This window comes from Sciurus vulgaris (assembly GCF_902686455.1).
Source record: "Sciurus vulgaris genome assembly, chromosome: 7".
Lineage (NCBI taxonomy): Eukaryota > Metazoa > Chordata > Mammalia > Rodentia > Sciuridae > Sciurus > Sciurus vulgaris.
In genome coordinates, this window is record NC_136467.1 from 14,762,080 (window position 1) to 14,788,621 (window position 26,542).

General features: G+C 42.1%; 1 protein-coding gene across 5 annotated transcripts in view; it reads left to right on the forward strand.

Annotated features, from left to right (window-relative positions):
- SYNE1 (spectrin repeat containing nuclear envelope protein 1) overlaps positions 1-14,640 on the forward strand; it is a gene marked incomplete at its 5' end in the record, with an annotated part of 439,816 nt that extends 425,176 nt beyond the window's left edge. For 4 of the 5 annotated variants that reach the window (XM_079147948.1, XM_079147943.1, XM_079147946.1 and 1 more), the window contains 6 exons: positions 568-768; positions 2,004-2,132; positions 3,477-3,689; positions 4,646-4,738; positions 6,098-6,156; positions 13,671-14,640. In XM_079147948.1, the coding sequence (XP_079004074.1) occupies positions 568-768; positions 2,004-2,132; positions 3,477-3,689; positions 4,646-4,738; positions 6,098-6,156; positions 13,671-13,911 (936 nt within the window). In that variant the 3' untranslated portion in view covers positions 13,912-14,640. The remainder of the gene's footprint in view (positions 1-567; positions 769-2,003; positions 2,133-3,476; positions 3,690-4,645; positions 4,739-6,097; positions 6,157-13,670) is intronic. The other variant, XM_079147944.1, reaches the window with a different exon arrangement.
- Between the last annotated feature and the right edge of the window lie 11,902 nt (positions 14,641-26,542).

The following is a 26,542-nucleotide window of genomic DNA, read 5'->3' on the forward strand; positions in this document are numbered from 1 at the left end:
GGCTGTCACCATCTCCAAACTAATGGTCCTGCTAAGGCCTACTTTATTTTTTTTTTGGTAACCATGTGAAATTTATTAGCTTTACTAACATTAACTTATTTAAAGTTGCACAACCACTTTGTGGGATAAGTGTGTTTACCTCCTCTTTTATTTATTTATTTTTATTTAGCTTTTAATTTTTTACAGACTGCATTTTGATTCATTGTACACAAATGGGGTACATAATTTCATTTCTATGGTTGTACATGATGTAGATTCATGCCATTCGTGTAATCATACATGTACATAGGACAATGATGTCTGTCTCATTCCACCATTTTTCATACTCCCCCTCCCTCTCATTTTCTTCTACATATTCTAAAGTTCCCCCATTATTCTCTCATTCCCCACCCCCGTCCGCATTATATATCATCCTCTACTTACCAGGGAAAACATTCAGCCGCTAAGGCCTATTTTAATAAATGGATCTTTCTATAGGAGTAGAACATTTTCCAGAGTCTTAAACTACATTCAAAAATGTTTTCATCATTATTGCCCTTGTTTGATTGTTTACCTTTCTCTTTTAAGGAGCTTCAGAAAGCCGTGGACCACCGCAAAGCCATCATCCTCTCCATCAATCTCTGCAGCTCTGAGTTCACCCAGGCTGACAGTAAGGAGAGCCGGGACCTGCAGGATCGGTTGTCCCAGATGAATGGGCGCTGGGACCGGGTGTGCTCTCTGCTGGAGGACTGGCGGGGACTGCTGCAGGATGCACTGATGCAGTGCCAGGTGGGGAGGCTTTGGCAGTTGGAAACTCGGAGCCACACATTCACACCTCAGTTACTTTAGGGGTGCAATTGCTCCCCAAATCAGTGTCTGAGTGAGAGAACTGTACTCCCAAACTTTTCATAGTACTGGAGAATCTGTATTCGTGACCAAGATGCAAGGACTCATCTCATTTTCTGCCCATCTAAAAAGACACCATTCCCCACATTTGTCTCAGTCCTGCCATTCCTTCTTTGACTCATTCATTTATTTCCTTCCTTCATTCACACTTGCTTCTGAGCACACAGACCCTTCCTGAAGATCAAAGGAAGATATTGCAATATTTATTCATCCATTCATGCTACAATAACTTGCTGTTTCCACTGAGCCTGATAGATCACTGAGCAGCTGTGACACAGCATAGTCTCTGCTTTTGTTGGGAAGACAAAACAAATACAATGCAAGGAAATAGTTAACCAAAACACTTACAGATGTGGGTGACAAGCATGACTGAGAAAAGCCATTTTGGGAGGGAGGTCAGTCACATTCTGTGGTCCTTTGAATCAACCATGGAAGGATATTGCTAAGAAGGAGATGCAATAGATGAGAAGCCCCAGAAGCAGAAAAGGGCATGGCATCTTTTAAGATATGAAAGAAGCCAGTGTGACGAAATGGAAGTCAGAAAGCAAGAAGGTCTGGGTAAGAGGCTAGGAGCCAGATGTCAAAGAGCACTGCAGGTCCTGGCCAGGAGCGTGGGTCATACTGTGAGCAGAGTGAGATGACAGGATGTGAAGACTCCCTGAAAGCAGGTGCCAAGCTGTGCACCCTGCATGCTCTCCAGTGCAGGGCTGTCTCTCAGGAGACCCTCTTTGACAGTAGGCTGAATCACTAAGCAGGTGGGTGAGTGAAGGGGAGATGGGTTTGGACCTAGGCCTTCAAACATAGGAAGATTTGCATATACCTAAAAGAGAGATGAGGAGAATTTCTTCCTTCCAAACTGTCTCTTAGTGCAACTCTTCCTTTGGGAAATTAAGTATTTCAATAGCAGTTTATATCTAAATTTTCCCCCAAGCAATAATTGAGTTGCTTTTGGTAAGAAATTGAACTCACAATTAGATCATCAGCACCAGGGCCTCTCTCAGAAAGGAGTCGTGTATCTGATGTTAAAAATCAACATGCATTTACCAATAGTAGTAATTGGAAAGAATGGAAATATGTTCTAGAAAAATATGTTATCCGCGGTTTGTATGTTTTGGTAGGATTTCCATGAAATGAGCCATGGTTTGCTTCTTATGCTGGAGAACATCGACAGGAGGAAAAATGAAATTGTCCCTATCGATGCCAGCCTTGATGCAGAGATACTTCAGGACCAACATAAACAGCTTATGGTAAGAACTCTGGTGGCCTCTGCTTGATTTTAGCAGGAATGCACTTTTTTTTTTAAACTTTTTGCATTATAATCTCTCATACTCTAACTTAAGTCCCCAATTTAACTCCTATGATTTCCAATTTTTGTGAAACAAACGTGCATAGAAGATGACATCTGCCAACTTCAGCCATTGCTCAGTTGTATTGATCTTAGCTTTCATTACCTAGTTGTACTAATTATCTTATGTTTATCATAGCTGCTTTTGATGAATTATGCTTATTTTTAGCCTGTTCCTTATATGTTGTATCTATGTCCCAAAAGTTTATGTGGTGGCTTGTTGTAAAAGAACATTAAAAGAATTCAAATTGTTAATAGATCTTGTTAAGAGGACCTGATGAAGCATGAACCTTGTCACTAAGCTTTCTGAAAGCAAAACTGAAGAGAAACATAGTGAGTTCACTCACTGTCATTATCTGATGGAAACAAAACATACCAGTTCTTAAGGATCAAGATATTTTTCTCACACTAAATTCAAACAGAAATTGACTTATAGAATCATTTCCTTTTATTGGCTAAGCAATTTATTGATAAGTGCAACAAAAGAAGAATTACTTCCATCGTTAATTTCTCTGTTGAGTAAGAGATTTCTTCCATGCTAGGCTGTGTAGATTGTTGTTATGATCTTGGGATGATATAAGATATGCTGTACTTTGTGACTTTGATAGATGATAAGAAAGTATATTTGAGTTCCATTAGGAGAAAAATGCCTTGCACTTTGTGACTTTCTGTGTTTTTAAAATGTTATATCTTAACTTTTAAGAGTTACTGACCTGAACTACGAAATTGGTAGCTTTTAATTCAGCACCATAAGGGTCTTAGAAACCAAGAGGAAATAGTAATGCAGATGTATTTTTATTCAACCCTGACCTCTGGCATTGAGCTGTGAGTAATTCACCCTGTATCTTTTTAAAAATCATGACCAGATAACAGAGTATGCCTAGAAATACCTGAATTTTGTTATATCTAGCTGTTTTGTTTTTCTGTTTAAAAGACTAAGATTGATTTGCATGTCACTTTACATTTTAAGTATTTTCACACACATTGCCCAATTTAAACCTTATAATAACACTTACTGGGACCATGCAGCCAATGAGAAACTGAGATCAGAGAGATTCAGATGCCTTGGTGAGCATTTTTTGGCAGAGGCAGGAATAGAACCTCAGTCCCCGATTCCCAGGCCATGGGCTGCAGCTGTTTTGGGGGTGAGCTCTTCATTCTGATGATCAGGTATAATTGCCCACTTTGGGAACTTACTCCAACTATCCCAAATTCTTAGAAAAATATTTCCTATTCTGTACATTAGCAAATAAGGCGTGAGCTGTTGGAGTCCCAACTCAGAGTGGCCTCTCTGCAAGACATGTCTGGCCAACTCCTGGTGAATGCCGAAGGTACAGACTGTTTAGAAGCCAAAGAAAAAGTCCATGTTATTGGGAACCGGCTGAAACTTCTCTTGAAGGAGGTCAGTCGGCATATCAAGGATCTGGAGAAGTTATTGGACATGTCGAGCAGTCAGCAGGTGAGCCGAACCAGACCTCTACTTACACCTGTGGTAGAAAGGCTTCCAATGTGGCACTTACCGGAATGGGTGCCCACCTCCAGCACTATTCCAAACCCTGCCTCAAAATAAAAAGCAGACTCATAAATTTTCATGACAGGACTCTACTATTGATTCTCCTCAATCCCAAAGATGTCTCATAATTGTTTACTGCCAAACCTGTGACCACCACTGCTGTAGCATTTTATTCTCCCCTGTTTATTTATGAATTCACACATTTTCAGTTGTAGTCATGGTGGAACAAACCAATTATCGCACAAGAGTTTTGTATTCAACGAAGCATGAGTTCTTCTTATGTATAGGGCAATTAATTCATAGAAAATGGTCTTCTGCTCATTTATCTTTTTTTTCAAGTCACTCTGTCATAGTAGTATTGTTGTTTTAAGAAAAAGACTTGTAGGTCCAGCAATGCGTGGAGAGATTGCAAACTTTGAGTTGTGAAACCCTCTCATGAACACAAATGCATTGTCCTACAAGGATGCACAAGAGCCACCTGTTCTGAGTAACAGCTGTGCCAGAAGTAACAGGCTTTCTTTGATTCCTCAAGGCATGCTCCTAGATGATTGTCATTTGTTTCTGACTTCAGTGATGGGTCTGAGTGAGCTGCAGCCCTCCGGCAGACATCTTCCTCTCCCAAACCATTATCAGCTTATTCACATCCATGTCCCTAAGAAATAATTAAAGCTGCAATGATAACACTGTAGCTCTGCTTTCCAGAAGGGCCAAGCTTAGAAAGCCTCAATGCACTAGAAGGGTTAGGTCCTGTTCTTGCAGTGGTCTGATTCCCTTTTTCACAAGGAATGATCTGATTCTTAGGGAGAAGATGAAGTGATGGGTAGGGCTGGGGTGGGAAATGCATTGTGTCTACAGAGCCCCCATGGCTCTGGGACGTGGCCAAAGAACTTTTCCCCTCGTAGGACTTGTCTTCCTGGTCTTCTGCTGATGAGCTGGACACCTCGGGATCTGTGAGTCCTGCATCAGGAAGAAGCACCCCGAACAGACAGAAATCGGTAACTCTTCACTGTTCATTTTCAGGTCACCCAAGGGGAGGGGGACACTGGAGTATGAGAGTTGTTTGTGCCTATCACAGGGTCCACAGGCTCAAAGCAGGAGTCCCCAAACAGGAGAGGGCTGTCACCAGTATAGAGCTCCTCCCTCTGCCCTGCCGCGTGCCCTTCCAGCATGCGCTCAGGAATGGAAAACAACAGTTATGTTTTTCAAAAGAATCGGGACTCAACGTGTGGTTGGTATGCAGGAAAAAAAAAAAAAAAAAAAAAAAATATATATATATATATATATTGCTTTTGCTCAAATGGCCATTTCCAGAATGGTGCTCATGTGTCCCTTCAGTGGCTCCTTCCTTCAAATCACCACTGCCATGTCCACCTAGCCCAGGTGGGCTGCCTGCCAGGTGCAGAAGTGCCTGAGCCAGAGGTGGGCACAGTGAAGGTCCTGTGCGTCCACTGAAGTGAGGTTCTGTTGCTCCTCCAGCCCAGGGGCTTCTGACTGGTGGTCCTGAAGTTGCTTCGAGACTGCTCTGCCCTCAAGTGGCAACAACTCGAGCTGACCCACCCTCAGGGCCCTGGTGGGAGGCCCCTCACCAGAGCACAGTGAGGACAAAAAGATAAATTTGGCCCCTGCTACCCTCTATACCTTGATTTCTCTGTGTAAATAGAAGCTTGTTTTTTCTTTTGTTGTTGTTGTTTTTTTTTTTTTTTAAGTCTGGCTTTATGATTTTATTCACCCCATTTTAAGTTCTTAGAAGTAATGATTTCATTTGTACTTTTTTTGTTAGATACACTTATGTTCTATGCTGACAACTGTATTATCCGTTTTAGGATTGTTTTTACTACATTCACTAGTTTCCTGTAGATCCTAGTTTAAGAATGTGAAGGAATACTGGCTTTTCCATTCAAATTTTACCTTTTTTATAACTTCTTGTCTCCATCACAACAAACAACAACATCATCTAACAATCCAACATTTTAATACTGTTGTAGTGTTCCAAAAGGTGAAAAAAAGTATGTAAAGTGTCTTTGAGGCGCACCTAATTTTATAGTTAGTAAATATATGGAGACACCGAGTGGCACACAGTCATTTGAGCTTCTACCATGAAAAGTGGGTGACATCATGCCTGTGGTAGTAGGAACGCCACGGCTTATGTTTCTCTAATGATCGATCATGTAGATGTGAATTTATTTTATTTCTTCCACACAAGAAAAGCCAGTTTCCTTGATCCGTGGGTACTGATCATTTCATTTGGTTTGTTGTTCCTTTGCTGCACTTTTAGTTTGATTTTCATCAGTAGCTTGTCTTTATTTGCCTGGACTGAACATTCTTCTTTCTTTACCCCTGTTCATTGCAAACAGCCACGAGGCAAATGTAGTCTCTCACAGCCTGGACCCTCTGTCAGCAGTCCAAATAGCAGGTACCTTGTTCTCCTGGTTTCCACACTGTTCTAGAACTCCAAGAGGATGATGAAAATGGTCCATGATGTAGGCGGGCTTGCCTGTGGTCTGCCTCAGGGTAGTTGAGATGTCACTCATTTCTGCCCACACCCTTTCCTGATAAATTGGAAGAGTTGTTTCTAAATGCAAACACAAATCCTTGGACCCCCACCCAAATTTTATCTGCACATAGTTCATCTGGTTCTTTCCAACCAAGTGTACCCTGCGTGTCCATAAGGACTCAGTCCAGTTGGGACACAACCACCTTTGATTCATGGCAGACTTTTATCATCCTCTTTCTTTCTAGATTTTACAATAAGACAGGTAATCGATCAATGAATTACTTTACCATTCACAGAGCCCACAAATCTGCATAAAATATACTAACATCCCCAACTTTTTATTTTATTTTCCTGTTTTATCCAGATTGTGGGTTTTGGATTCTCAAAATGACAAGTCCTAATTTGGTATTCTTCACTTAAAATTTATAAGCACCCTCTCTCTCTTCCGCTTGCCCTCAAACGCCCTTTGAGCCAGCACACTCAGCCACTCACCCTCCACACACTTGGCAGACTCTCTCACCCTGGACCCAGGAGCGCCCAGCACCCTGCCTGGTGCTCCCTGGAGCTGCTCTGAGCTGTGCTCCCTGCTCCACGCCTCACCTGAGATCCCCATGTCCGAGTCAGCCGTGCTTTGCCTTTGTCGTTGGTGTGATGTCTGTGCTCCTTCGCCCTTCCACTAACCAGCTCATGTTTCCCCAGAAAACTTTTTCTTTTTTTAATGAAAATATTGTCCTTGAAGCTAGATTTTTCTTTCTTTTTTCTTTTTCTTTTTCTTTTTTTTTTTTTTTCATTCTAATCCCAAGCAATTCACTGTAAAAGTATTTGTCCCACTGGAAACTTCTCTCCACTGAGCAGGAATTAAAATTCCTGGAAGGAGGGTGGGGATGAGGAAAAGTAGAACTGTCAACAACCCCCAAGTAAGCGTTCGTTTTCCAGCTGTGGACTGAAGGGACTGGCCTTTTCCTTTGGTCATTACCACTCCACTGAGGTCATGCAGAAAGGATTTTGATATGCTTTCTGGTTTTAAGTCTCCCTTTTTCCCTTTCCTTTTTGTTTGAAGACAATTTAATGGATTTTTTTTTTCCTATTCCCAAAACAAAATAACAATAATGAAATTTGGAGAAAAACTCCCAGGGACTCTGAAGGTGAGGATGGACACCTGAAGGGACTCTGATATTTACTTAGGCCCCTAGAGCAAAAGAGAGCTGTGTACTATGGACAGACTGCTGTGATGTCTAATCCCTCTTCTCCCCGCTCCTTGCTAATGTGCCAAGAGCAGAGATGAAGAATATCCCCATAGCATTCGTTTGAGGAAACCAGAGCACAATTCTTGAGTCAAACCAAATGGTGGAGTTGAGAAAGTGAAAATCTCTTGCCCTCTTGTTCAACACGGGTAGAAATAACCTTTTGGTTTCCACATCCGTGGGCTCCCCCAGCTATTTTGGACAGGCCACAGCTCTTCTGAAGCATCAAATGCCCTCATGTCTCTTAGGGTGGCAGGTGCTTCCACATGCCTCCTAACAGGACTTCGCGGCTGGGATAGCCACCTTCTCACTGCCACATCCACAAGGCACCTTTCAGCTCTGCTGTGCCTGCACTGTTGATTAACACCTTTCTGAGCATTCAGCACAATGTCCACTTGGTTCCTCAGGAGGGGTGGAATACCCAGTTGGTGTCCTTCATCAGACACCTTGGCAGACAGGTTGCAGTTGAATATTCCTAGGCTTCTCAACCCCTCACAACCTGGGCTTGGGTTCATCCAACCCTGACGGGGAACTATAGGGACTCCAGGGGAGAGTGACCTTCCCTTGCAATCCTGTTGCCATGATGTCCCTTTACCTGCAACTTGAGATACCTTGTGTTTGATCTTGCACTGGTCCAGCAAATTTGAAGGGTTATTGCTGAAGCACAGGAGGTCAGACTGTTGCCCTCAATTATCTTCAATGAGAACATTTTAGACACACTTTTTTTCTGAGAAGGAAGAGGAACTGTGTTGAAAGAGACTGGGTGTTCATTTAAAGAGTGGTTATTTACATGTCTCCTGGTGTCTCCATAATATACTAGCCTGTTACATATGCTAGTTTGGTTTGAATGGTGACAATTCTATGCCCTCATTTAATATTCTAAACCTGCATATGGATTGGGGTCAGTAGTTCCTGAACACCTACTATATTTAGGTCCTAAGCCTACATAATTAGCAATATGGTTTCTTTCATTAAAAGACTTGTAGTGTATCAGAATTTAGAACTTTGCTGCACCAATAAGAAAAAGCTTTTGATACTTCCTGAAATTATAAGAAACTGAAAAAAAAATCTGTTCACACACATAATAATTCATAACTTTCATGATTTTTATTTGAGGGTAAGCATACCTTAGAAATGTACTTCAAAGCAATGTGTATGATGGTCCATCTGCTACAAGTTTCCTATGTGAGACTCAAAATTTTCTAACCTGGTCACTGCCTCAAAACTCTAGAATAGATGAGTTGAAGTTGACAAATGAGAAGATTTCACTCCAGTTTTCAGCAGGACAAAAAAAAATAATTGCTCTGCAGTCCAGATACAGTGAATGATGTCTTCATCCTAAAGCTGAGAATCATAAAATGCAGAATTGCTGTGGACACCCTTAGTCTTTGGCACTTAGTAGAAGTAAGATGGAATGAAAGTGGCAAATACTGGCTGAAATACTGGAATGAAAAAAAGGCTTCATTTTAAAATCCATCTGAGGTAGTCAAACAGATTTAAGCAAACCAGTGGGTGCTTTTGCATGTACAGTAAGGTCTTGCTCAAAGTGCTGTTCCGTTTCTTGTGGAATTTGTTTTCAAATCTTTTCTGTGGCACTCTTCCTAGGAATCACTTTATTCCAAGAATTCAAAGAGCTCAGCATAAAGCAGTTTGCCCTGGAAGGCAGTTGCCCACCCATACTCCAAGGACAGCTGTAGGGTCTTTGCTTTGCTGTTTTGAGGCAGCCTTTTCCTACTCTTTTTGGGGAACAAGTCAGGCCATTGGAGAAATTTGTCACACCTTTTGAAATCGCTCTTAGTAAATCAGGAATGCTTCCTGAGAGAAGAGGCTAAATTCAGCCAGTCCCCAGGGGCATGAGTGAACATACCCATGGTATAATTATGTAGATAATGATGACAAGTTGCTGGAATCTATTTAGTACTTAATGTGTTCTAAGTGTTGTGTTATATTACCTCATCTATCCTATGCATGGCTGCATTCCTCAGTGTATGGACAAGGACACTGGGAATTAGAGACATGAACCTGGGTAGAAACTCAGGTCTCTCCTGGGTTAACCCTGTCATGTTGACAATACCATTCTACCAAAGGGCTGTTGGTGGGTAGGGGACCTCACACGACAGATCCCCAGGCTGCCTGAGGTAGTGTAGGAGCAGCTAGAAGGTTCGGTTTGAAACAAAAAGACTGAAGTCCTAAATTGATTCTGGGAACTTGTCTTCTGAACCACGTATTTTTATATGTAAATAAAACTGCAGTAAACACTGCAGTTTCAAAAACTGTAAGGGCAGGCAGTAAGATCATGGAGAACCTAGATATTTCTGCACAATAAATTACTATAATAATTGGTATGGTAATACTGCCCATGTTAGCTAGCAAGAAGAAAAATAATTGGAAAGTGTTTTTCACTCCACTGTAAACAATATATGCACAAAATTAGCTCATGTTCCATTGACTTCCAAGTGAGCTGCGTTCTGTGCGATGGCACTTGGGATCTCACACCTCTGTCAGGCAAGTGTCTTCCCTGGGGTGGTGTCAGGTGCTTCCTCCCTTACCATCCACCTTCTCCCACAGCTGATATGTATTTTGGGTCAGGGACAAAACAGCAACACCTGGGCAATTATTTACTCCAAATTTGGAGTGAGATTAATGAGAAAAAACAAATAAGTATTTGCAGAAGAGAAGAAACCCATGTTTTCCTGGACAGATTTACGTAAAATACCTCCATCCATCAACTTCCTTGAGTATTTTCACATGTTTAAGTTTTCATTTCTAAATACAACCAGAACTGGCTTGCACTGACATGGTAAGATCAATGGGGAATGACCAGTGACTAGTCAACAAGTTCCCAAGACTCTCACGATTTGGGTGACCTTAGGTCCATAGATGAGTGTTAAAAATACCCTTTCACTTTGCGATCATTAACTTACTGGCACTGAGATCCCTAGAACAGCATCACTGGCAAGACCCAAATATGAGCGTGTTGAAACTGGTAGTTACCCCTAGCCAGGTGGACACTTATCTCTTGGATGGACTGGACATTTTTAAGAGCAGTCAGCTGTGGGGACAGTCACTAGGTACTGTCTGTTCTCTTTGACCCTCTCTTAGTCCATTTACTGCTCCCTAGGTTGGCATTCTTCAACTTTACAAGTTATGCACCTCTTACATTTTAGTAAAAAATGCTCTGATGCTGTTAAATGTGCCATGTCCTCCAAAAGCCTCCATAACATGTGAGCCCGTGTACCCCAAAATGGTGACCTTATTAGTTTTTCTCAGGAGTAATTTAGTCCATGCACAGCCTTTGATTTGATCTTGATCTTTGACCTCATTGCTCAAGAGAGCTAATGATTGACAAAGAGGGGCTAACCAGTTCCGTTGGATTGCATTATCAACCCTGTACACACATCTCTCCATCACTAAAGTCTTTAATTGTCTCCTATTGAAAATGAGCCAGTTAGATATTTGGAAATGAGGCAGGAGGGAGCTCTTGCCTGTCATTCTGTTCTAGCTCACCCAGTTACAGGTGGTAACTAGTGTTTGCCAATGCATATTTTCACATCAAGGGAAGGATAGGCTGAAGAAAAACACAATCCAGAGTTTGTGGGTAGCTTATTCCACCCTTCTCAAGATATTTTGAAACAAAACATTGAAGCATAAACTGTCAGACTGAAAATCATTTTAGGGTACTAGGGCAAATAAGAAAACTGAAAGCCATACAGACTAATTTACTTGGTCATGATTATAGAAGTACCTGGAAAACAATGTTCCCGTGTCCATACAAGGACTTGGTGATAGGTGTGATATTCTGAGGCTTTATTATTATGACTGGAAGCATTTTAGATTAAAAAAAAAAACACACACACTTTAAAATACCTTCAGATGCAAATATCTCTTCTTTGCTTCTTTGTGTGAGATACCTGAGACATCAATATGACCTGTGTGTCTATAATTCATAATCACCAACCAACAAATCATGGCCTCATCAAGAGTGTGGTGGGCAGGGATTTGGGAACTCTGATTCCTGCTAAAGCTCTTCCTTTAGTCATGGGACTTGGGGCAAGTCATTTAGCTCTTGACAGAGTATGAATTCTGGTAGTTCACATGTTAGGTTTGAAATCTTTCTTATGCCACTTGCTGGCTAGGTAAACGTGGGCCAGCTGTCTCACCTTCTGAGCCTCTTTTTCATCACCCATGAACTGCAGCTAATAAGCCTCAAAGGTCTGTTGTGAGATTAAATGAGAGAATCCAAGATAAATGCTTAGAGTGTTGCCTAGCAATCTGGAGAATAAATGTTAACTATCCTTAACTACTTATCTCCAAAATTAGGAGATGGATTAGATACTCTCTAAAGAGGCTTGATCTCAAGATGAGAATTTTATAATTAGGCAGCTTGCTTTGCTTCTGTTTTCCCTTCCTTTTGTAAAGTATATAACATATTTATTTTATGCTCTACTGTATTTCCACAAAACATCCCCCCCCCCCCCTTCCTCTTTCCAGCTCATTAGGAACAGCTTACTGGGCTTACCATAAGGTAGTTAAGCAATACGACCACTAGATGGTGATTGAACTCTTGTAGCCTCTCAGTTGGGAGACTGTTAACACTGACAAATTAGAAGTCATAAATCATATAAAACCTGGAACTTAGAAGTTGGAAGACCATAGATCTCATTTGAAGAGGTCAGTGACGAGGTGGGGACACAGAGGTGAAGCAAGTTGTTCAAAGGTTATGCCGCCATTAGTTGTGGACTTCAGAAACAACAAAGTTTTCATTTAGGCATGTGAAAATAGTTTTTTTTCTTTACACTCCAAGAAGTTTGCTAGAAAGAGTGCAGTACAGGGCTGTTTGGGTCTTCTGCAGACCTAGTCTGTCTCTCGTCTTACTTTGATGGTTTCATAAGAGAGTTTCAAGCAGTCCCTGTGTTCCCTTCTAAGGGGATTATATGTGATTTTTATCTTAACACTTATTTTCTCAGCTGCCATTTATCTCCCATGGATACTAGGGTAATCTGTCTTTAGAAATTAACAGCTAATAGGGAAGCACAATGTAAAGTTTTCTTATGAGCTAAATCTGCAGTTTCTAATGCAGTTTTTACATCTTTATATTTTTCCAACAGCCTCCCGTTTGGTATCTTTACCTTTTGTGATATTAGGTAATTCATTAGGTAATTCATCTTTGGCGTATGGGACTGTCTCCTTCGTACATCTGTTCTTTGTGCTCATACTGCGTTGGGTAGGTGCGGTGCATACAAAACACCTCCTGCAAACAGCATTCATGTCTTCATCTTGTCCACCAGTGACCAGACAAAATGCTAATGACTGCTCCCAAGAGAAAACAGTCACACCCAACTCAGGAGCTACTTCCATATTCACTATTTCCCAGGCACTCTTTATTATGAACACTGAAATTTCTGCTCACTCTCAAGTGCACTAATTAAAAGGAAGATAAATGCAAGCTAGGAAAGTAGGGAACATTGAGTCTAGAAGGGGCCTTCGAGATGACAAACTCCAGAAATGGTGTCCTTTTCCCAAAGCCATAGACTTAGCAGCAGGATCAGCCTGAGCTCTGTGTCCTTCAGCAACAGGTCTAAGATGAATGCCATTGCTGTTCCTATTCACACAGCTTTGGAACCCACTGGTGTCAGGCCAAACGCTGGTTCAGTGCAAGATGAAGCCAGGTAGACTCTAAATAAACTCTCATGGGTCTGTGTCAAGTGAGTAGGACGGTTTTTACCTTTGGGTGTGGATTTTGGCATATCCAGAATGGCTAGATGGGATTCTTTGTATGATTCTCTCGCAACAACTAACTTTGCCTAACAATATGCTGATATTTTTAAAGCAAAAATGTACTGCCTCAGACATCTACACTTTAATTATCCTGGATCTCCTCAATTTATGCTGGTATACTGCATGTAGAGCATTTATGTTTATTGATAGAAAAAATTTTACCAAAATAAGAGACAAAAGGAGTGGAATTTCAACCCAGTTAGTTGCTGTTAGCTGACTGACAACATGTGTATATTTTGTTAGGGAAGTTTCCAGAAACTCCTCCTTTGGTGGGGGGAGTGATGGACATACTGCCGAAGGATGGCCACCCATTGCCAAGTTGGGTTGTGTTTTGCATGGCCCTTTGGCTTCCAGGAAGGTGCAGAAACAAAAAGCTGTTATTTGAGTTATTTATGTTGATTCTTCTGTCAGGTCCACAAAAGGTGGCTCCGATTCCTCCCTTTCTGAGCGACGGCCAGCTCGGTCAGGCCGAGCCTTCCTGCTCAGAGTCCTCCGGGCGGCTCTCCCCCTTCAGCTCCTCCTGCTGCTCCTCGTCGGGCTCGCCTGCCTGGTACCGATGTCAGAGGAAGACTACAGTTGTGCCCTCTCCAACAATTTCGCCCGGTCATTCCACCCCATGCTCAGATACACAAATGGTCCTCCTCCACTCTGAACCAAGCAGATGCTATCTTCAGAAGTGTCGGTAGCATCAGGAAGATTCGGCCAACAGCAATCCCAGACCATCAGAGAGGATTCGATCTTGGCAGAAGCCCTCGAGGTGGCAGCTTTAGCTCTCCTCCGTATCCATGTGTGCAAATCACGGCTTCAGATGTGGTTGATAAACAAGGACAGAAGGAGAGTAAATGGAAGGTTTGGAAGAAATTGTTCCAGACTCTGAGCCTTAGCACTAAAGTAAGGACATCCAAAGTTCCCTGGACTCGTGCATTCTGGGCCATTGGCCCATTCAGTGCATAGCCAAGGACTCCAGTAGACCACCTGGGCAGCTTTCCCATGGTGCTGCTCCACCCACCCAGTAAACCAAGGACCTTCCCAGGCTCCATGTCAGTATCGTACAATCTACCAACCAATCAGTGCTGAAGAGATTTTAGAACCTTGTAACATACGATTTTTAAGAGCTTATATGGCAGCTTCCTTTTTACCTTGTTTTCCTTTTGGGCATGATGTTCTAACCTTTGCTTTAGAAGCACAAGCTGTAAATTCACAAGGCACTTTTTTTAAAGGTGTAAAGGAAAACCAGATGTAATAAATAAGGTCATGGAAGGCTTTATGTGAAAAAAAGTTGAATGTTATAGTATAAAAAATATTTATGTATGTACAGTTTGCTAAAGCCAAGTTTTGTTTGTATTGATTTCTTTGCATTTATTATAGATACTGTACAATATTTTGTCTGTGCTTTTTTTTCTACCTAAAAAAGTGATTTTAAATTTCATCATTAAGCTGGCACGGATCAGAATGAAATGAACTTTTTTGTTGAGTGAAGATGGAAAATAAGTGCCTATTAAAGGAAAAGGAAGCTTGGAGGTAGTACATATTTAGATGCAGAGGAACCTGCAGAATCACTTTTCCTGTCCTCCTTCCACAGCCAATCAGATCTCATGCATTCCTACTTCCTGACATCATCACCCTCTCTTCTCCATTCCATTGCACAATTGAAAAAACATCCTAGGAACTCCTGTCCAAAGCCCCTTCTCTGATCCATCCCAAGGGTATACAAAGCCACATAAACCTTCTTAAAGTCCTCTTTTGTTCCAGGGCCTTCTTGGGACTAGAGAGAAAGCTCAGTGGATGAGCACTTGCCTAGCATACATGAGTCCTTGGGTTTAATCCTCAACACCAAACAACAACAAACAAATAAAACAAACCAGAGTCCTTTGCTGCAAAACCTCCTCTTGTTCATTGGCTACCTATTAAAATGTAATTTTGGTCTATCACTCAAGTCCAGATACATACGATTTTATTTGTCCCCTCTGACCTTGCCAACTGCTGACCCTGGTGGAACTATGTGATGCTCGTGGCATTTTAATCTATCATTTAATAATGTAGGGAGAGGGTATCCAAGACTCAGATTTCAGATTTCTTTTGGAAATAAGAGGCTCTGGTGCCTTGGATGGCAACAATGACTGGGGCTTATTGCTTCTCTTTTAAAATTGGAAGGGACAGTTTTCCATTTGCACTTAAATCCCATCAACGTCTCTCATTGCCTGTTACAACCTGTAAATAATCGAGTTTATAAATCCTTTTCTAAATCAAGTATGGAAACTAAACTGAGGTGCTCTGTCTTCACTGGTTTCCACGAAGCATGAAGACTGAGTGCCATCCCAGCCGGGCTCCTGAGGCTTCCAAGCTTTGGGCTTCCTGGGCGCACTGCAGACCTGATCCCTGAGGCCGCCTGATCCCTGGGGCAGGATCTGGTGGCCTGCGTTTTAAACAGGTGCCTGGGTGCCTTTTTCCTACTGTTGACAAGAATGCCCTATGTTTTCTTATTTCCATCTTTTTGTTCTCGCCTTCCCTTTGCTGCTCTCTCATGAGGCTAACGAGCCATCTCCTCCACCGCCTCCATGAAGACCTCTTGGTGGACCTTCTACTGTACCTCAGACTCCTCGGAACCAACCTTCCCTCTGTGGCTTTTCTAGCATGCGTACTGTGCTTTCTACCTTCAGGCTACTACTGTCCGCTTGCCTGTCATCCCCCCAGGAGCAACATCCTTTTACAGAGAAAACAGAGCTGTGCTTTAGGTGTCCAGTCCTGCCTCTGGAGAGTGGCAGTTGAGTTGAAGGGTCGCTGTGCGCCCCTCTGAGACAGTCATTCCTTCCTCACTTCTCTGTTGCTCCTGCCCCCAGAGCCTAGAAGCAGAGGCCTTGCCCGGAGTTGGTTCCCTTCCCCACCACACTTTGCCACTGTTAGGGAATTCACCAATGTGAGGCAGGGGGCATGGAAAAGGGGAGCACAAAGGGTCTGCAAGGTGTCCTAGGCATCTCCCATCACTAAATAATCCAAGGTTGAATGTTGCAGAGAAAACAAATTTTTTGCCATGCTATGTATCAAACCCAGGGCATGACATGTACTAGGCACATGCTGTGCCATTGAGCTGACCCCAGACCCTGTAGAGAGAACATGGATTTTAATTAAGAAAGATCTTTTGGGGGTTTGGGGATGCTGGGGCTCTATCCCAGGGCACCTGCTATTCAAGTACTCAATACTGAGCTACACCTCCAACCCTTCTTCAAAATTTTACTTTGAGACAGGATCTCACTAAAGTGCTAAGGATAGCCTCAAATTTGCAATCCTTTGGCTGCAAACTCCCAAGTAGCTGGGATTACAGGTGCGTGCCACCACGCCAGCCCTAAGAAAATTCTTAGAAGTTCGGTACCACTTTGCCTTTATAAAATCCTGTGAAATACCCATCAGGGACTGCATTTCCTTAATTTTTCTGAACATTTAAGAGCACATCGGAAGAATAAAGAATTGGGGACCCCTAGGGGATAAAAGCATTGAACCAGGAGGTCAGGGCTTTCCCCAGATGATATAGCTGGAGCCATGGAGCAAGGGCCATACTGTGACAAATGAGACCAGGGCCTTTGTCTGAGCCTCACACCCTCAAGTGCCTTCTGAAGGAGAGGCTCAAGGTCCGCTGAGGAGCATTCTTCCCTACACCCAGCAGCTCCCCTGGCAATGGAGAGAAGGTTGTGCTCATCAAAGACTTCATGGAGACAACAGTTTTAAAGAAGATGGAGGACTGTTGAAGGGGCTCATATTTCTGCGGTAAGGACTGTCCGAAGCCCTGTTGTGGCGTGCAGAGCAGGAATAATGTCCCAGTGGGTGAAGAAAGGCACCAGCAAAGGGACCACCAACTGACCCGGTAGGGTGGGAACAATTTGATAATAAGATTTGCACAAGCAAATAGGAATTCTTAGAAAAGGTGGGCTGAGAGAGAATCATAAAGTGAAGATGCAAAAATAAGGGCTTAGAAACTAAAAAGTGACTTAGTAAGAAATCCAGGAAGGAAGGAAAACTGCCCCAGGAGCAGAAACAGGCCTGGAAGATTGGGCACCAGCAATGCCCCTTGTTTTTTAAGAAGTGAGAGGAAGTAACTTCCAAAGGCTTGGAATTCAACAAGCTTGAGGGCACATATTAACCGTAAGAGGGTTGGTTGGGATAGACTGATTTATAGCCTGCATCCTGAGACCACATATTAAGCAATGATAGCTATGAAATGTTATTGACAAGCCATATAAAAGATTATAAAGCAAAGAAACTGGAGAGAAATGATTTATCCAAGCTAATCATGGCTAGAGAAGCCGGGCCTCCAAAGGAACTGGGCTGGGTAATACTGAGGAGAGTTCCATGGTTGGACTCTGCTCTATGCCCAGCAATCCACCCTCCTCATCACCAATCAATCCCAGAGAATTGCACCACCCTTAAAATAGTCTCAGAGCATATGTCAAATAAGCCCAGAAATGCCTGGAAGAGCAGCACCCAGCAAATGCCCATTGTGTGGCCAGAATTGCTCTAAGATTCTGAGTCCCAGCCAGGATCTCACAATTTCTTGTTAATTACCCTTTCAAATGGTTAATTACCTACAAATGTCCTCTCCTCTTAACTTCCTCACCCAATTTATGTCCTAGTAGGATGTGTTTTTGAAAAGAGTGACTGTCAGTCTATGGAAACAGATAGGGTGGTTTACAAGCATGCAGCCATTTTCTGCTTAGCTAATTTGAGTGAGAAGAGGATGGATTCTATTGGGAGTGGTTATTGCAATTTTACATTTAATAATACATTGTGATAACTGTGGTCGATTATCATACCTGGAGCAACCCAGAGATAATAAAACTGAAAAGGAATGACTTGCATTCTTCACTTCCTGAGTTCTCACTAGCCTGTTCCATGGAGTTGCATAATATCTGCAGGGATCTGCAGGAGGCCATTGGGGACTACCACAGAGAGGCCTGAGGTGGGGACCACCTCCCGTTCAGATGAATAAGTAAAACAGAGCAGACCAAAGCTACTTACTAGAGTCTCTGCTGAGCAGCTTCCTGCAGTCTATGGAAAAAACACAATCAAAAAGTTGAGAATGGATCATAAAAACCAGGCAATGAATGTACCCAAGTTGAACCATGAGGCATGCAAATCTGGGAGCCAAGGAGGCCAGGCAGGTCTTGGGGACTATCCTTCTAAAACATGGAGGTTCTGGGAAAAGGAATCAGCCTTGCAAAATGTTTCACCTGTTACTCAACACAGCCACAAGAGCATAACTGAACTTGAAGCCACAATTGTATCAGAACAAAGTCCCTTGTAAGCTGTGCTATAGATGCTGCATCTGATGCCACAGTTAGTCCAAAAGAAATCTGACCTCCCAGCAGAAGATGCGTACCAATGCTGTGCAGATGTACACAGTTCTGAACCCTGACGGACACAATTTTGAGGCAGTTGTTGGCTCAGAAGGCAAAGCCACCAAGCAGCTGCTGCAGACATCCACAGCAGTTTCAGGCAGCTACCCCCAAGCCTAATCCACTATCGTAGGCAGGAACCCAGCACAACCCACCTCCCCTGCCTGTACCGCACCTTTCTGTGGGATGTGCAGGTTGGTGGGGGGCTGCAGGAATGCAGGTGGCCAGTGGTTTCCTAAGTGTGGTTCTTGATCAGAAGCATCTGTGTCACCTTGGGCTCCAGGATGTGCTTCCAGGTCACCACCTGTCCCAGACTGCCCCATCCTAGGGACCTCTAACCTCCTCCTGGACGCAGTGGCAAGTGGTGTGAGCAAGTTCCCCAACTTCCCTCAGAACTCTTAATGTCAACTTCATCAAACAAGTGAATCTGGATTTTCAGTTTGGAGTCTGTCCTGTGCTGTTGATCCATCTGTGCATTGCAGTGTATATAATATACCTGACTATAATAATAATACATATGAATAATACATAAATCCAATAAAATACACAAGTCAATAATATAAGTAGATAACATAAATGTGTTGTAACTATCAATATACTAGTATAATATATTGGTGACTAATATAAGTGCTAATACATCTTAGAAAAGGCATCATTTCTCTCTTTGTATATGTGTCCATCTAAAAGGCTAATTGTTGAAAAAATCAACTATTTTAATTATAAGAGATTCTCTTATTTTATAAAGATAAATTTTCTATCACTCTCTTTATCCCTTTTCCACGTTATATTAAACCTTTTCATGCTTTTTGATTTTTCTCATTCAAACAAGGTACACTTTTTTTTTTAAATTGGGACTATTTTTATTATTCAGTGATTTGCATTTTTCACTTAATATTCTGCAGATATGTCAATAAAAATGCATTCATCTTCACTGCAAAAGATATTGCAGTGTATTTTTTAATTAAATTTCATTGTGTATTTTTGAGGTTTACCACCTGATACTCTGGGATACATACAGGCAGTAAAATAGTTATGATAGTGTAACAGACTGGCAGAGCTATTATTGCACATAAAAATTTCATGTGACAGGAGTGACTAAAATCTACTCATTTAACAAGAATGCCTAGTACAACACAATTTTAAATTTAGTCCTCACAATGAACAGTATATCTCTAAACTTGCTCATCTTACTTATCTACTGCTGTGTATCCTTCAGCCTACATCTCCCCATTTTCTCCTGTCCCCTCAGTGATCCTTTCTCTGTCTCTGTGTATTTGCCATGACTTGAATGGACCTGGGGGACATTACTTCAAGTGAAACAAATCAATGACTTTTCTCAACAGTTGTTTTCTTCCAGGTGCATGCTATTAAGCAATGCTGCAGTAAACATTCTTGCTTGCACATGCAGGTATACCTTTGTGTAACATGGCTTTTATTTCTCTAAGGTGGCACCTATTTCATGGTGGCATTACTGAATCACAAGGTATGTATGTTCTAACCTTTATTACATTTTAATGAATTTAGCCAGATTACTTTCTGAGAAAGTTGTGATGAGTTACAGTCCCATTCTCAGTAGAGATGGGAGCCTCCTTTTCCTTACAGCCTCCCAATTATTAATTAATAATTTGCTCCCAAATTATTAATGTCCAAATTCTGCATTTTCAAATCTCTCAGGAACTTAAAAAAAAAAAAAAAAAACAAAAAAACAACTTAGAGTCCCAGGATTCAAAACAATCAAATCCTGGTCACTGGGTATTTGTTTGAAGCTTCCCAGACAATGTCCTTGTATGGACAAGTTTGGGAAGGGCAGAGTTAGATGTCATCAGTTTCCTAAAATATTGCCCAACTCAGGCAACAGTAGCACATTGTTTATAAAATTTGCCTTTTGTGACTAGTTTATATGATAATTATTCTATTTGTAATATTTCTTCCTTAAAGTCTATTTTACCCTTTGACCATTTTTCTATATATTTTTTACCTTTTCATATTATTTTCAAGAAACTCTTTGTGTATGAGGGAAATTAACCCACTATATCATTTATGTTAACTTTAATAGCTCCTTTAGTTACCAGAACACTTTAGTTTATATGTTATCAGATCCAACAAGTTCTTTTTCTTTCTTAGATTCTCAACAGTTTATATTAAGATCTTTTCCATCCCAAGATTATGCAAAGGTAGGCTTGTATTTTCTTCTAAGATCTCTGTACTCTCTCTGGATCATTTTCGTAGTTGATATAAAGGAATTACTATGTAATGTTTTTTTAGAAGAAGGGACAATTGTCTTAAAACCAATCAGAAACGAGACATGGATGCCCCCTGGTCATGAATATTTTTATTTTTCTTTTTAACAATCTGGATGCCAGTCATTTGGGGTTTGTTGAATAAATAGTATTTACTATGAGGCAACCATTCTTTAAAGAGATTAATCTATGTATATGTTGATTAGGGAAAATGCCTACCGTATAATCTTAAAATTAGCTAACAAGATCTAGAATAATTTGTATAATCTAATCCCAATTTTATATAAAGAAATCCAAGGGTATATTGCATAAGGTAAAGAAATTCTGAGTGACAGAGAGAAAATACATGACATTATGACTGGAGTCATAGGGAAAAACCATTTTTAACACTTTTATCTTTTAAATTTGACAGAGTATGGTCTGGCTTTTAGATCCAAATTTCTGTAAGAATAATGATAAATTTTAGAAAGGAAAAGACATGTCTGTTATATAAGGAGGCAATATTTGATTTGCTTTTTTAATTTAGGAGAAAAATTCTTGTATGCCCCAAATAAATGGTGACAGGCCCTTTATTCAAAGTAGCAGAATCCTACTGGACTACTTCACTCTAGATTTCATCCGGAATTTTTGATTAGTTTAAAAGCATAAGAACAAAGTGACATAAGCCACCAATTTGTGACAAGTCTTATTGCCCACGGGACTTGCTGAATCCCCAGAGAAGAGCTTCCCTAGGGGAAATGTGCTCATGAGACTCACTTGTTCAAGAAAAAACAAAATCCTCTTCAGCTGCTATCCACTGCTGGAAGTCACTCTGCTGAAAGGGGCCATCAGGCCATAGGAGGCTGCAGAGGTGAGTGTCTTGGGGAAGGCTCTCCTTGTGCCTGACACAGGTGTCAGAGATCAATCAACCTGTTGTGGTTGCCTTGAACTCTGATCCTTCTCAGTAACCCCCCAGGAGATTCTGCCACTCAAGCCTGGATTGGGTCTCAGGTCCCTCCTCCATGTTCACCCCTGCCCTGCTCTGGGAGAACAGATGGGGGAATTGTTATAATGTCCTTTGTGTCTAAGTCTTTGGGAAGCTCTACCTACAGCATAGACTCTGGTGCCTAAATGCCCGAGCTGAATTTCCAGCACAGTCACTTCCTTACGAAATAAAGAACAAGTAACTTAAGTTACTTAACCTTTCTGTTCCTCAGTTTCCTCTCCTGTAAGATGGGATGATGATAATAGTACCAGCTGCTGAGGTTGAAATGAGGACTAACACTACCTGTGATGTGTTGAAATAGTCCAAGGCAGGTAGGAAGCAATAATTATGCTATTTTATTGCTGTTTCCTCCAGCTTCAAATTGAAGCTGGAAAGAGCTTACTAGATCGTCTTCCCACATTTGTTTTGGAAGAAAAAAATCTTAGAATCTTTTTCTTCTTTTCTTTTTAACATTGGGGTCACCAAAACCATATAACAGGAGATCTGCCCTCTTCACCAATTTGCACATATACAGAGCAACACAGTTAACTGGAAGCACAGCATGTAGGGTGGATCTGTCTTCACCCTTGACAGCCCTGCAGCAAGTCTCAGCCCATGGGCATCCACCCAGGCGTGTGCAAGTCCTGGTGTGCAGCCAGCAGGGCCTCACCTCCGTGGGCTCCTGCCCTCTTGCCACAGAGGGAAGTGGTGGCAGGAGGATGCTGGACGGCAGCCTTGTAACCTCCAGAAATACAGTCCAGGCCTTGAGTTAACAATGGCTTTTATGTTTTCGAAGGGTTGTAAAACAACAAACAAAATGCCTAAAAATGCATGTTCTGACACTTTACAGAAGAAGTTTGCCAACCTATGAGATAGAATGACCTAAGACAAATACCATTAGTGTTGTGCACGCAGCAGGTAGGTCCCTCAGACCGTTCTCCAGAGAGATTTCTGGAACACAGCCCTTCAGGGGCAGCTCAGCACCCAATCACCTATCCCCTCTGCCACACTTCCATCTGCTTGCAGCATCCATGAAAAGTTCGTCTTTCCTTTCCTCCCCACTACTGCCCCATTCCCTGCACTTGGATTCAGCGGAGGGTGGAGGGACAAGACTGTAATGGTAGTCTGGAAAATGGAAATGGCATCTGCTCCTGTGAATGACGAGCAGAGGGTGTGCAAATCCTTTGGTGGTTACCAAGTTGCATTGCTCATTTCCTACTTGGGCACCTGCCTGGCCAGCAGCCCTGGTCCTTCCCTCGGCTGTTAATGCTGACGTCAGGAATTTGAGGGTCCCTGCCCTCCTGTGGGGCTGCTTTCTCAAAGCTGCATACATCCCATTGGCACAGAGAGTGTACACGTGCTGATGCTTATGTGTAGACTGTGAAATGATTGAACTTACAGAAGAGAAAGCAGAACAGCAGTTATCAGAGGCTGGGGATGGGGATCTGGGGAGATCATCCAAAGGGGCACAACTTCAGTTTGAGAGGAGGAATAGTTTGAATTTTTAAAAAAATGTATTGCAGAACATGACAAATAACAACTAATAATCAAGAACTGTACATTTCAATATTGCTGATGTTCTTATCAAGAAAAACAAAAAGGAACATTACCATGTCTGTACATATAATTTTGCTTTTTGTAATAAGTAAGTAAATAAGAGGGGATGTATGAGTGGCTTCACAGAGCTGGGTGGGAATGGGAACAGGAAGGGATGGCGGGTGATGAACTGTGTTTGCTCAGGTTTTTGGATCCTTTTGATTGACTGGACAAGGTCCTAGCACCTTCTCCTGGGGACAACATCAGGCACTTCCTTCTCTTGAGAGCCTTGTAGTCCTCCAGAGACCTAAGCAGTCCTGGCAGCTGCTAAGATGTTGCATCTCCAGTGCCAGAGGGAGCTGCACACTGGGAATGAAAGGATCTCACCAGCTGGGACACTTTAGCAGAAATGGGACACAGGAAATTCGAAAGAGCATCTGTTTTACCTTTTTGCCTCAATGCAGTCACAGAACATGGATGAAAAATTCCCCCAGGCCATTATAACCGCTCTGACTTAGCCTTCAATTCCTGGGCCAAGACTTAGCTGCTTCTTCCATAGGAAGAAGCTGGAACCACCTTGGTTTCTACATTTCTGGGTTCAGTTCCCTCTCCTAAATGGAGCCAGGTTCTTTTAATCTGGGACTTTAACCACCTGGTATCAACATTGCCAAGTAATTAAAATAAGACTCTCCAAACCGCCTATTTTTTCATAAACAAACTTGAGACTTCACCTTAATCCAAAAATCTGAAATCTAAAATGCTCTGAAATATGAATCCTTTCAAGGGCTGACATGATGCTTAAAAAGTTTTGGATTTTGGAGCAGTTTGGATTTTGGATTTGGGAATTAGGAATACTCAACTGGTAAAGTTCACGAAAATATCCAAAAATCTGAAAAACTCAGAAATATGAAACACTTCTGGTTCCAAGCATCTCAGCTAAGGGACGGTTGACCCATATGCATTTCTTTAGATTCTATGAACAGGCACCTCCTAGGAGGAAAAGGAGAACATGAGTCTTCAGTCATAGAGGTACCACAGGAAGTCACCTGGTCAAGGTGGTATATTTCTTTGGGCGGTTACATTTTGCCTTAAAAGTCCATTGATTTCTTCTTTCTACTCATAAATCTGAAAGCTTGTTGAGATGAAAAATGAGCATTTTCTCTGGTCCTTTAGTACATTTTCATATGAACTCTGTGACTTTAATAATTTCTAGGAAGCTCCAAGTGGTACTTCTTACAAGTCAAGTATAAGGTCAGAAAGACTCAGGCGATGTCTGCTATTCACCCATTTCTGACCTTGGGAAAGTTACCTAACTGTGTTAAATCTCAGCTTCTTCATCTGTAAAATAAGGATAATCATATTTTTGCTTTCATGGAGAGTGGTAAAGATTACCTGGAAATAAGAAATAAAAGTTGTACCTGGTCAAGGGAAGCTCTCAATAAATGGTCCTTTTGTGTATATGAGTGTTTCTGTGTGTGATTCTTCTCAGGGTAGAAAGGAGAATCACACATCATCCCATCTTCTAAAAGAACCTCTTCAACAACACTTTGACTTAGTTTCTGTCCAGTCCTCCTGTTGTAGGAAATTCTCCCCACCTTTACCTTCAGCCAGGTGCTCCAGGCCATCTGTAGGCAGTTCCATTGGAAAGTTCATCTCTATCTTGAATGAGCATATCTCCCCATCTTCACAGCTATTCTTTTTGTGATATTTACAAATATTGCAATTATAAACTCACAAAGATGTGGACTTAGAACTAGCTCCTTAAAGCACATAGTTCAAATAAGCAAAGTTATAAAATTTTTGCTTCCCCAGAGTAGACATTCTATACTTTTGGAGAAGTAAATCTAAACATGGTAGGTTTGAGTATAAATGTCCCCAAAGCCTTGAGAATATGTAGCATTCAAGAATGTGATCTTGGGCCAGTGTGCAAATTGAATCACTCCTCAGTTAGCCACCCCCACACCCACCCTCACACACTCCAACGGAAAGACTGAAATTCTGCAGATTGCCGTGGGTTCTCTCAAAGCCTGGCTGATCAGGGGAAATGGCAGAGAGCACACAGAGACAACTCTGTTCCTTGGTATTTTGAGAAGGGTGACAAGCGACAAACAGGGTGTATGGAGAGTGGAGACACCTGGCTATGGACAAATGAGGCGACTGACCATTGCTTGATCCTCAATGCGACTAGAAAGCAGAACGACACTCACAAAAGCCACTATTTCATCACTCTGTAAATTTATCAAAGGCCTGAAACCATAGGAGAAATGTTCATGCTTGGAAAACTGCTTAAATTTGGGTAAGTGAAGGGTGAATTTGTGGCATTTTGCCTGGGACTGTGCCCATTTGCCACCCTCCATGGTTGAGTCAGCATCAGAACACAGCAGATCATATGCACCGACAGCTTTGCTGCTGGTTTATGATGAAGGATCTGACAACGGCTCCCATGAACACACAGAGGAAGAAACGGAGCTGGGTACAGAGGCAGGGGCACGGAGCTCCATGCCCTCTCTGAGGTCAGCCTCCAGGCACGCTCACCTGTTGAGCTATTCAGGGCCTCCTGAACCCCACCCTCTTGGGCCTCTAAGGGAGGCTTCACTATACACACACAATTGATCATGCCTTTGGCCATTGGTGAGTGATGCAGATTTCAGCCTCTCTTCCCTCCCCAGATGTTGGAGCTGGAAGTTTCCAACTTCTATATAGGATTGGTTCCCCTGCAACCAGTCCCCACCACAGACTAACCCGAAGCCCACCAAGAGTCACCTCGTTAGAACAAAAAGTGTTCGTATTGTCATGGGAGAAGAGGTGGCTCCCAGGAAGTGTCCCAGGAATTTCCAGAGACAAGGGAGAACTGGACTCAGAACCAGAGGGGTTCTTGGCACACACGCCAATCAGAGGCATAGCTTTATTTAGGAAGTAGGTAGCTATCAAAGGGAGAATGCAGGCAATCTCAAGAGAGAGGGGCCCTTTTGGGGTTCGTGGCTCTTCTGGTCGATCTCCAGATCTTTACATTGATATAGCCTTTGTTATATGATCAATCAATTTCACAGTAAAGCCCCCTAAATTATAGATTACTTAATATATCTTACCTCTTTGTGAATGTAATTATGGAGGCAGAAATAATAGTGCACAAGTAGATTTACAGATTTCTTAGGA